The 12,553-nt window shown below is 50.2% G+C and overlaps 1 protein-coding gene across 2 annotated transcripts in view; it reads right to left on the bottom strand.

Annotated features, from left to right (window-relative positions):
* The window catches only part of Rbm19 (RNA binding motif protein 19), a 98,139-nt gene extending 89,398 nt beyond the window's left edge, over window positions 1–8,741 (bottom strand). For both annotated transcript variants that reach the window (XM_046456506.2, XM_058583150.1), the window contains exon 1: window positions 8,589–8,741. In XM_046456506.2, coding sequence (XP_046312462.1) covers window positions 8,589–8,624 — 36 coding nt within the window. In that variant the 5' untranslated portion in view covers window positions 8,625–8,741. The remainder of the gene's footprint in view (window positions 1–8,588) is intronic.
* Window positions 8,742–12,553: the final 3,812 nt, after the last annotated feature.

Genomic DNA, 12,553 nt, shown 5'->3' with positions numbered 1-12,553 from the left:
CTGAAGAAGGTGTAGGAACGCAGGGCTTAAGCCTGGAAATGTGAATCCACGGGGTAAGCTGGTTATTAGACAGCTTGAGTTTGGCCGCCAAGGGAGTGCACATAATCACCTGAGCAGGGCCCTTCCATTTTGGTTTTAAAGGGGGCTTTTCCCCCTGTGAGCAATAGTAAACAAGTTGACCAGGTGTTAAGGAGGTAGGGTTTTGAGAGATACTAGGGTCGGGAAGGAGCCAGTCTTGATAGCGCCAGAGTTCAGATCACAGATGGAAGAGGAGGGGCAGGGCATAAGTTTCGGAGATGGATAGGGGTTCTGTAGGCAATCTGGGAGGAATGAGGGGACGGACATACATGACTTCGAAAGGTGAGAGATTAGAAGGCTTCTTTGGTAAGGCCCTAATGCGCAATAAAGCCAAGGGGAGCATTTTTGCCAAGTCCAGGCTTAATTCCATGGTGAGCTTGGTGAGGGTCTCTTTAAGGGACCCATTGGTCCTTTCAACCTTTCCAGAAGCCTGGGGGCGGTAAGGGCAATGGAAATGCCAAGGGAGTGATGGTGCATGAGCCAGTCCCTGAGTTATCTTTGAGGTGAATTCTGGGCCATTGTCTGATTGGATAGAAGTGGGCATCCCGAAACGGGGCATTATGTGAGTAAGCAACAGATCAACTACCGTAGAGGCCTGCTTGTTAGAAGTGGGAAAGGCTTCAACTCATCCCGAAAAAGTATATGACCGTGGGCCTGATGAGAAGGGAAAGGTTTGGGTTTTAATGGAGTATTGGTATTGGTTTTCTGGCAGATCTGATAAGTGGAAGCGATCTGTTGTAGGAGGGTCTTATCGCGTGGGGAAAGGGTGAAAAAGGAGTGAAAGAAAGTAGTGAGACTCTGTGGACTAGAATGGAATAGAGAGTGAAGAAACTGGAAGAGTTGGTGGGGATCTTTGGGCCGATACCCGGTGGTAACGAAGAGTAGCGGAGAGGAGGTGAAGCTCTGTAGGGCGGCTGATGGAGCCGCTTGATTGGCCTTGGAATTCCCCATAGTAGTAAGGGAGGAGTCAGTTTGGTGGGCCTTGCAATGGATTATTCCCAGGTGGGAAGGCAGCTTGGAGGCTCGTAGTAGGCCAGAAATAAGTGTGGAATTAATGACTGCCGTCCCTCTTGATCAATAGCCCCCTTTCTTCCAAATGGCTGCATGGGAGATCTGTATATAGGGAGAGGGTTTTTCCCTCTGCTAGCTCGAATGCCCTTGTGGCACCTGTGAGTTCAGCTTGTTGGCTGGTGGTATTGGGTGGGAGAGGTTTTGCCTCTGTGATGGATGACAGGGAAACGACAGCATACCCTGCCACTTTAACCCCTTCATGTGAGGGAGAAGATGGGAGGAGGGAGGCAGGGTTTAATGGAGAGCAGGACTGAAAAGAGATGGAAGGATTTTCAAGGAGAGACAAGGAGGGATAGAACCCTGGAAGGAGGAAGTGACTGTCATCTTTGGTCTTTGGTGTAGGTATAGATACAATAAGCTGTTTTCTGTCTACTATAATGGCCTTTTTCCCTTGAGAGATATGTAACCTCTTTACATGCTATTTGGGCCTTTTGTGGAGAGGCCCGATATCCCTTTAAGGCCAAGAAAGTAGAGAACTGTGTCATCTGTTGAGTGCCCTTTGGAAGGGCTAGAAGAATCTTGAATGCTCACAGTAATTATAGAGATCCCTTAGAATGGAAGGATCCAAGGACCCAAAAAGGGGCCATCTACTTTGGTTGTCTAAGGGATGAGTGGGCCAGGCCTGGGTGCTATATTTGATCCAAGACACATTGTAGGGGAGAGTCGACCAGCAGAGAGGACACATTACCCATGTAAGGAGAAGGGAAGAGGATGCAGAGAAGGAAGAAACCAAATTATTGGCAAAAGGGGCGTCCCCGCTAGAGCCAAAAAAATCAGGAGTGCCTAAGTGTCAGGTTCGAGCTGCACAGATTGGTTGTCATCGAATCCTGACAGTGGAAGCTCTCGTCCTGGATGGAGCCAGAGCCATGGGAGACCTTGGCCAAGGCTTTTCAGGACCCTTCCTGGAGAGGCTGAATACTCCCAGGGCTGGAAAGAGGGGAGAGGCAGGGCAAGAGAGAGGAAGGGGAGGGTAAGCATCTCTCTAGCGGCCAAGTCTTAAAGGTGAGAGGACTAGGACTTTAGGAATCTGCCCAAGGAAGGACTCCCTGAGGGCCACTGTAGCCTTAAAGGCTGTGGTGAGGTGTTTTCCTCCTCGCAGGTGGGCAAAGAGATTTGCTGGACGATATTGCAAGAAGGCGGATTCAGGGCACTGGCGGTGAAAAGATTGGAGGTCGGAGGCCGAGGTTTGTCCAAAGAGGTGTGGACTATCTCAAAATCCCTGAGGAAGGACAGTCCAGGTTAGTTGTCGAGAATGTCTGGTGGTGGGATCTGTCCAGGTAAAGGCAAAAAGATCTTGTGATTCGGGGGCAAGGGGAATGGAGAAGAAAGCATCCTTTAAATCTATGACCAAGTGGGTGGCAGTATGGGGGATCTGAGACAGCAGGGTGTAGGGATTGGGAACCAAAGGATGTATGGGCCTAACAGAGGTGTTGATGAGTTGTAGGTCCTGAACTAAGTGATAGGACCCGTTGGGCTTTTTTACCACTAGTATGGGAGTATTGTAAGGGGAATGAGCAGGACGGAGGTACCCCTTGCTAAGGAGTTCCTGAATAATAGGTAGTAGTCCCAGAAGAGCTTTTGTGGACAGGGGGTATTGAGCCTGATTGGGGAAGGTGTTAGGATCTTTGAGATGAACGTTAACTGGTGGGCAGGAAATGGTGGAGGGGGTGTGGGTATCCCATACAATTGGGTCAACCAGGTTAGTATGGTATTTCATGTCAGCCTTACAAGTGGAGCAGAATGGCCAGTCTTCTGCCAAAAGGGCCAGAAAAAATGAACAGGCCAATTCTGGGGCCTGACTGATGCCAGGAGCCCGGATGTTGATTGTTGTTGATGTTGTTGTTCAAGTGTGGCAAGGAGAGACATTGGGCCAGGGCATTTAGAGAGAATATCTCGGCCGAGCAAAGGAAATGGACATTGGGGCATAACTAGAAACATCTGAAAGAATGGGAAGTTGTCTATGGAACAGAGCAATAGGGGAGTCTTTCTTGGATAGATGGTCTTTCCTCCTACCCTGACAATAGGAGAGGTGGACGGCACTGTTTGCCCCCAGAATTCTGTCAGGACTGAGAAGGTAGCCCCGGTGTCAAAGAGAAAGTCAACCTTGCACCTATCCACCTGAATCTGCACCTTGGGTTCCTGTCTATTGATCGTTACGGCCGGGGACAAGGACCCAAGGCTCCATCAATCTTCGATTGCCATGGCCAGAAGGTTGGAGGGTTCCCTGGCCATAGACTTCCTACAGGATCTAGGACAGTCAGAGCCCTAATGACCTTGTGGTTGACATTTAGGGCATGGGATACGTGGAGTGCATGGTGCGGGGCATGCCCTGGCCCAATGTCTCTCCTTGCCACACTTGAAGCAGGCACGGGGGGCGGGGGATTCCAGTGATGGGCAGTGACCCAAGGAAGCACCCTGCAGGGCCTGGGCAAGCATCTGAAATTTCTCAGTCTGGGGGGTGGCAGGGCCTTGTTCGAGCTTAGAATCGGTCCCTACTCTGTATGCCATCTTGTGTATAATCCCAGTTGGGAGTTTGATCTGGGGCAGCAAGTGGCTCCAGAGGGTGATTGGGATTAACTCAGTGAGTTTCATCCGCATGGGCTCTGGCAAGTTCCCAGACTCTGGTACATTTCTCAAGAAGGAGAGTATTAACCAATAACATATAAGTGAGGCTATAAGCCTGGAGGACCCAGTGAAACTCTCTTCTGTGGTGAATGAGCCCAACCTTTGCTTGAGTAGCGTGAGGTCATTCATAGAGAATGGGACATGTACCCAGATAATGCCCTCAGGTCCAGCAACCTCTCTTAAGGGGGCCATGGTTTGTGGGACTAGGGAGCGGGACCTAGTTTGGGGGGACTAAAGGTGTCAGCCAAGTCAGGGGGAGCACCTGAGGGGCTGGACGGAGCCGATGGGGGCGGTCGGTAGGGAGGGGGTTCATCTGCCAGACAGGTCAGGGTGAGAACGAAGAAGAGAAAAAGCCTCAACATAGGGGAACTCCTTGCACTTTTTCGAGCGCTCCCAGAAGTTAAACAGATCTCTGAGAATTGCGGGATCCAGGGATCCTCCTGGGGGCCATTGACTTTGATTGTCTAATTGATAGTAAGGCCAATCTTGTGTGCAGAATTTAATAAGGGGGAGTCTGCAGGGAGGGAAGAAGAGGCCCTCATACAAGGGTGGTTATTGAGAGAGAGAGAAGAGAGAGAGAGAGAGAGAGAGAGAGAGGGAGGGAGGGGAGTGCCTGTTCTACCACCCCTCAGGACCTCCTGCTCATGAACCGGGTTCCAGAGAGTCCACTGTGACCATGAAGGTCGTGGTGAGGTGCTTTCTCTCCTCCAGACTGGGCGTCAGAGGTTTGCCAGACGATCACGGTCAAAGCCCCTGCCTAGCCCATCTGCAGTTGGATCCCGATAGGGGAACTCACCTACTGAAGAGCCGGTGTTGTGTGAGTAGCAGCAGCGCTCTAAAGAGAGGAAAAGGACGGCAAGCCTTGAGAGAGGTGGCCCTCGAGCAGGGAGGAATTCCCCCTCCTGGGTTTCCACAACAATGAAAGAATGAACAAGGCTCCTCGAACAAGGCTCGTCGTCAGGGAAAATGCCCGTTTACTGAGGAACAGCTCTGCATATTTATAGAAACGGGGGTGGTTTGACAGTTATGACAGTTTAACGGTTGAAGGGTTTGACAGTTGGCATGGGGTGCTTTCTGATTGGTGGGTAAGGATCATGTGAGCCAGCAGGGCTAGTCTGATTGGTGGGTAAGGATCATGTGAGCCTGCAGGGCTAGTCTGATTGGTGGGCAAGGATCATGTGAGCCAGCAGGACTCACCATTGGATGGCTCTTCTGGGAGGGGGATGGGGAAGTTCTTTGGAGCCTGGGCGACTCCCAATAGTCCCTGCTCTGACACTTGAGCTATGCCCTCAGGCAAGCCCTCCTCACTTCACTGGTAAAGAAATGAGACTCAAGAGGGCCACAGGATGTCTCGGTGCTGAGTGGCTGCTACAAGGTTAGGACCAAGGACAGAATCATCGTCATGCCGCTGCCCAGTAGCCACTTCAAAAGGCTGGGCAGAAGGAGCGCCAGATGGAGTACGCACGCTCTGTTGTTTATAGCCTCCCCAAGGATGCCCGCACCCTAGTCCCCCAGACACTGGTTACACACCAGCCATGGCACACGGGATTTTCCATGTGATTCGATTAGGAAACCTGAGATGGGGAGAGGATGCATTACCCAGGTCCTAAGTAATCAGGAAGATCAGAATCAGAGAAGGAGATGTAATGAGGGAAACAGAGGGAGAGAAACCGGAAGATGCTCCGCAGCACTCTGCAGACTGAAGTTGAAGGGTGTGGCCTGGAGCCACTCGGGGCAGGCAGCCTCCAGAAGCAGAAAAAGTGAAGGAACAGATTCTCCCCTGCAGCCTCTGGAAGGATGGCAGCCCTGCTGACACCTTAAGATCTCTGACCTCCAAAACTGTGGGAATTGATACGCACTGTGTTACCTCAGGAGGTGTGGCCACCTGTTATGGCAGCCATGGAAATGTGACAGAACTTGGTCCCACAATCCCCATGGCCCCAGGACCACCCTCACAGCTCAGCGACTTTTCCCAGCAGAGGAGATTCGTGTGGCTGGTAGCGGGACCAAGGGACACCGGGGCAGCCACAAACAACCAAACAAGCTTTGAAATAAGAGGAACCCACAGGTGTTGGCTGCCCAGCAGGAAGAAATCTCCAGAGGAGCTGGATAATAACTCCGAGCTCATCCAAATCTCACAATCACCAAGTTAGGGACTTTTATGCACATTTTAGAGAGGAGAAAATGGGATCCTCAGAGGATAAATGACCTGCCCAAGGTCTACAGAATCGAGGGCTCTGTCAGCTCAGATTACAAAAGTGAACTCGCTCCCCCACTGCACGGGGACACATCGCTGAGGTCTGACCCATCATTCTGCTGCTGTGGAACCGCGGAGCGCCCCGTCACTCTCAGGGCGCTCCTCTGCCACCTCCCACAGGAAGCCTCTCTGAGACCCTGCAGCCTCTGCAAGGATAGCAGCCCTGATGACCCTGCGGGTCAGTAACCAAAGCCCCCTGTGCTCCCGCAGCACCGGCTCACACTTCAATCCCTGCATCTTGATCTGTTTCCCCTGCAAACTCCATGAAAGCAGGGACCAAGTCCTGTCCACTTCGGTCTACACTGTCAGCAACCCCAGAAGTACTCAGGACCCAATGTTTATCTGTTGGAAGATAATTAAGACAAGGGCACGCAATCATGCTAAGCGAGACGGGAGGTGCAGTGTTCAGAACTCATTCCAGACAGAAGCCTCAATTCTGTCACTGTTGTATAAGTTATCACACGTAAGTGACTTCAGGCCGATAACTTTACCTTGATGTGCCCTGGTTTCTTCACTTTTAAAATGGGTATAGAAGCCGACTTGCAGGGTTGTGTGAGGAGTAAATGAATTACTTCACCTAACACATCTGAACAGCGCCTGGCACACAGTAAACTCTCCAAGGGCTCACTACTATTGTTAATGCTTGTTAATTCTTTCATTCCTCAGGCAAGATGAACGATGAAAACATCTCTAGCAATTAGAGAAATGCAAATCAAAACTACTCTAAGACTTCATTTCGCTCCAGTCAGAATGGCTGCTATTAAGAATACAAACAACAATAAGTGTTGGTGAGGATGTGGGGGAAAAGGCATTCTCATACATTGCTGGTGGAACTGCAAATTGGTGCAGCCAATATGGAAAGCAGTGTGGACATTCTGGAAAACTTGGAATGGAACCACTATTTGACCCAGCTATCCCACTCCTTGGTCTACACCCAAAGAACTTAAAAACATCATACTACAGGGACACAGCCACATCAATGTTTATAGCAGCACAATTCACAATAGCTAAACTGTGGACCCAACCTAGATGCCCTTCAACAGATGAACAGATAGAGAAAATGTGTTACATATACGCAATGGAATATTACCCAGCAATAAGAGAATAAAATCATGGCATTTACAGGAATATGGATGGAGTTGGAGAATATCATGCTAAGTGAAGTTAGCCAATACCAAAAAAAAAAAAAAAAGCCAAATATTTTCTCTGATATAAGGCGGCTGATTCATAGTGGAGTAGGCAGGAGGAGCATGGGAGGATTAGATGAACTCCAGATAGGGCAAAGGGGTGGGAGGGGAAGGGAGGGGGCATGGGCTTAGAAATGATGGTGGAATGTGATGGACATCATTATATAAAATACAGGTACGAAGACATCAATGATGTGAATATACTTTGTATACAACCAGAGATGTAAAAAATTGTGCTCTATATGTGTAATATGAATTGTAATGCATTCTGCTGTCACATGTAACAAATTAGAATAAAAAGATGAACAATGTGAGAGGAAGCCACACTGAGATGCAAAATGAAACTAGGAGGGAAAAGAAGGGTGGCCATGCTGAAACTCTCATCCAACTAAGTGAAGCATCAGGAGATACTGTTTAGAGCTAATGGATGGCTGGGAGCTGGCACACACCTGTAATCCCAGCGGCATGGAAGGCTGAGGCAGGAGGATCCAGAGTTCAAAGCTAGCCTCAGCAATTCAGTGAGGCGCTAGGCAACTCAGTGGGACCCTGTCTCTAAATGAAATACAAAATAGGGCTCGGGATGGGTTCAGTGGTCGAGTGCCCATGAGTTCAATCCCTGGTACCATCAAAAAGCTGATAGATGGATCAGTAATACATATCTTAAAAGTATACCACTTCAGGTAAAGAGCAGGATAGTTAAAAACAAGAATATTTAGAAGAATCGATTATGTAAAGTCCTCATCTTTCATAGTAGAGGGAATCAGCAGATAGTTCCTGTGATAAACTATAGGGTTGAGCAAAGTAGCTGGGTATGTGAGAAGCCTTTGGGGAATCCTTCTAAAAACAAACCACTTGAAGATGGGTACTCTCAGAGAGATGGAGAATAAGATGTAGCAAAAAGATTTTGCTTCTCATTTTACATACCACAGTCCAGTTTTGATTTTTTAAATTGTGTGGCATGACAAAGAGAAAAAAAACAAAACTTAAAAAAAAGAAAAACCACACAATAAAAACAAAACGGTTCCTAACATTCTCTGCCTAGAGAAAGAGAAACCCGAGGATGGAGGCAGGAGTTCAGAAGACACTCTCACACCATCCAAAAGGCTGGCTTCGTATTTGGGGCATGCTTTTCTGGCCACACCGGTGGTGTGGGTGCTCTCTATCCAAGAAAAGACAACGAAACAGGAACGACGACCCACTTGGGTACACCGCCGCCAGAAACATCACCACAACCATCCACCCGATTCTTCACTCACTAATCAGGCACGATTTCCCTAGGAGCCTACCAAGGGCTGGGTTCTGTGCTAGGCGGGGATAAAGGGCTTAAAGGGTCCCATTTTCAGATTCCCAACACCAGGCTCTCTCCTCACCCCATTTGGGAGGTTCTTCACGATCAGTCGCGACATGGCACAAGGTTCCTCTGTTCTGATTCCAGCACCTGTGGATAGCGACTGCCCACGACAACTTTCACGCTGCTGCTGTGGGCGCTGCCATCTTGAGCAAGCCGGAACAAAGTCACGTGGCCCGGCTCTCGGCCCACCCACCCGGAAGTGGGCGTGGCCAAAGCCGGACCTGCCGGAGGAGGTCACACCCCTAAGAGGCGGGCCTGAGTGCTTGCATTCTGCGCAGGCGCAGGTTCTGAAGCAGCTCCGGGATAGCGCAATACCTCGGTGCAGTCGGCAGGGGGCGCCGGATTCCAACCTCTGCGGGGCGGGGGGGGGAGGGGTGTTGCGCGGGATCTGCTCTACTTGGAGTGCTAAGCAGGGGATGTGGTTTTGTGTCCCTTTCTTATTGTACTTTACCATGGATTTCTAAGACAGCCCTGAGAATGAGGGCTAGACTAGGGATCCCTTTGGGAGGTGGAGAAACAGCCTTACTAAGCACTGCAGGGTCAGTGGTAGAATGTGCATATTGGGAACAGATCCATTTTGCAGGCAGGACACGGGGGACACAGAAAATTGGAGATTTGGTTCTGATTGTAGTTGACAGCTTTATCGAGGTACAATCCACACTCCCTGCAATTCACCCACTCAACATGTACAACTCAATGGTCTTCAGTATATTTGCCAAGTTTTGTAGCCACCACCATCACTGTCAATATTAAAATGTCTGTATCCCCTCCCCCCAGAGGAAACCTGCACCCTTAGTTGTCACGGGCCAATTCCTCCTCCCTCCGGGCCCTGGCAACCACGGATAGACTTTCTGTCTCCCCGGAGTTGCCCCCTCTGGACATTTCATGCAAATGGAATTGGGCAACACTGGACACAAAGCCACACCCCCTGCTTAGAGCTCCAAGTAGAGCAGATCCTGCCCAACCCCCCGCATAGGTTTGTGACCAGTTTCCTTCATTTAGCATCCTGCTTTCAAGGTTCATCCTGAGCAAGGTGAGTTGGTGCTTCCCTCTGAGGCCTGCTGGATAATATCTCATGGGCGGATAAAGAGTATTTCATCACCCAGTCCTCCGCTGATGGACATCTGGGCTGTTTCCACCTGTGGCTATTGTGGATAACACTGCCATGAGCTTTCAAGTGTTTGTGTGCAAATATGTCTTTTTTTCTCAGGGGTGTATTCCTGGGAGGGGCATCGCCGAGCCACACAGCAGCTGCACCGTGTGACCTCCTTATCAGTGGCATTTGAAGGTTCCCGTTTCCCCATCTCTTCTCACGCTTCTTACTAGGTCTCCTCCCATTCTGGCCACCTTAGTGGGGGTAAAGCCATGTCTTGCTGTGGTTTGGGTTTGCAGGTCTCTGTTGACTCCTGTCCTTGAGCATCTATTTGTGAACTTTGGGCCATTTGTGTATCTTTCTGAAGCAATCCCTGTCCCCATTCTCCAAGACCAGCTCAGACGTAGTGTCCTTGAACCCATCTCTTCCTCCCTGAGTCCCAGATGCACGGAGCTCATGCATCTGCCATAGCATAAGCACACAGATATCGATACCAGGAACATACTTAGCTGATTCCAGGGTACAGATGGGACCACGTGATCTTCCCACCTCAAGGTGCCCAAGGGGCCCGAGCAGATCTGTCTTTGCAAAATGCTTCAGAAGGCACCAGGAGAAGGTGTCCCTTCCAAAGATACCTCCTCATCCTGGCCACTGGCACCTGTAACTGTCACCTTGTTTGGAAGAAAAGTCTTTGCCCATGTGATGAAGGATCACAAAATGAGAGGGTCCTGTGTCATCGGAGTGGACGTTGATTTAGTGACAAATGTCCCTATGAGAGACACAAGAAGTCAGTCGTGAAAAGACAGAAGCAGAGGTATGGGAGTCCCAGAAGGATATGGGAGTCCCCTGCCCCGTCCTGTTTTCCTCCTACTTCCTGTTTCCTGTTGCGGCCTCCCATAGGCTGAGCCAGCCAGAGACCAGAGACATGGGCGGAGCGCCAGGCGCACACAGGTAGCTCGTGGGTGCAGAGCAGGGTGGAGGAGCAGGTCAGTTCTCGGGAGACTGACCACTAGAGAGTGAGCAGCACCCAGGATGGTCTTGAAGCCAAGTGCTAACTAGTGTGTGACAAGTGCTGTCACTCAGGTGGACAGAGGAGCAGGGGGTGCAGTCCCCGCCCTGTTTTCCCCGTTCCTGTGAGCTAGGGCCACCGTGCACTTAGGAACAGTCCTCGGTGGGTCGAGGTTGGGAGGTCGGATCCTCCTGCGTCCCGCAAGAGCACATATGCCCCTTCCCTCCCCTCCTTTCTGGGTGACCTTTGGTGTGGCCTGGGTGGTGGGCTCATTGCCTCATCTCAGCCTCAACTCGTGCTCACAGAAGCCCCATCAGGATGGTGGCCACGTCACCATGGTGGCTAGAGCAGTCCTAATGAGCACATTTTAACCTGGCCATTCCAGTCTCCAAATTGAGTCATCATGAGGGGTTCTAGAAGGTGGGACTCTGCCCTGTGAATTTGGGAGGGGACCAGGAAGCAGGTGTGTGGCTGGAGGGACACACCCTTCATACTAAGAAACCTTTTGTAATTTTAATTTTTTTTCACTCCAAGCCCCCAAAGACAGCACGCACAGCCATGTGGCAGCCACACCGTCTCTGTGTCTTTAAGTGAAAGGACTGTGGGGCCCACTGGTTCCCTGAAGCTACTATAACAAATTACCTGAAACCAGGCAGCTTAAAATAACAGAAATTATTCTCTGGCAGTTCTGGAGGACAGGAATCCCAAAATGAAGCTGTGGGCACAGCCACGCTGTCTGAAGGCTCTAGGGGAGGGCCCTCCCTCACCTCTTCCAGCCTCTGGGACCCCAGGGCTCCTTGGCTTGTGACTGCATGGCTCCAGGCCCTGTGTCTGTCTTCTTGTGGTCCCTCCTCTCTGAAGTCTGAGTCCACCCTATGCCCCTCCTCACCTCTGATGACACACCTGCCACTGGGCTGAGGATGCTTTAAAACCAGGACAATCTCATCTCAAGACCCTCAATTAGTCTGGATGCAGTGGCTTATGCCTGTCATCCCAGTGGCTTGGGAGGCTGAGGCAGGAGGATTGTGAGTTCAAAGCCAACCTCAACCAAAGAGAGGCCCTGAGCAACTCAGTGAGACCCTGTCTCTAAATAAAATACAGAATAGGGCTGGGGATGGGGCTCAGTGGTCAAGTGCCCCTGAGTTCAATTCCCGGTACCAAAAAACAAAAACAAAAACAAAAAAACCCCTCAACTACATCCGCAAAGCCCTTTTTCCAAGTAGGGTGACATCATCAGTCTGGGGATTAGGGTTGGGGAAGGCCAGACCTCACCCTGCCTCTGACCTCCGTGGATGCCTGTTCAGTTAAAACTCACACACATAACAACGCACCCTCGACAACCCATGCTAGACAACAAGTATCTACTTCAAAACAGCCAGAGAGAGGATTTTACATGTTCCCAACACCAAGAAATGATAAATGTCTGAGGTGGTACCTAAGCCAGTTATCTGATGGTGACCCCCTCAAAAAGCAAAATTGTCATGAGTTAATTAAATTTTTGTTTAAATTTAAAAACATACCCTCCACCCTGGAAATGACGTGGGGGGACCTTGTTTCCAGATCGTTCATTATTCAACAGCTATTCCTATTTATTGATGTCTTTAATTAAATGACCATGGGGGTGGGGGGGTTCTGTGCCCGTGGCCCTGTCAGGATGCCTTTTGGGGGTGGCTCCGAGGCATGAGCCTTGGATGAGAGGTCAGAGGGGTCTGCCCACCGGCCCTGGCTGGCTTTATGAGTTTTTTTATGATCCTCATGAATGGCCTTTATTAAAACCTACGACTAAATATAGCCTTCCCCAAAGACATTCGCAAATCAGAAGGTGTTTGAAAGGTATTAAAAGAAAATGGAATGCTCTTACGGATCTCCACGTCCCCAGGCC

The sequence above is a fragment of the Marmota monax genome, unplaced genomic scaffold (assembly GCF_021218885.2).
Source record: "Marmota monax isolate L192 unplaced genomic scaffold, Marmota_monax_Labrador192_F-V1.1 WCK01_AAM20220418_F8-fsc00185, whole genome shotgun sequence".
NCBI lineage: Eukaryota > Metazoa > Chordata > Mammalia > Rodentia > Sciuridae > Marmota > Marmota monax.
This window is presented reverse-complemented; position numbering and strand designations above follow the sequence as displayed.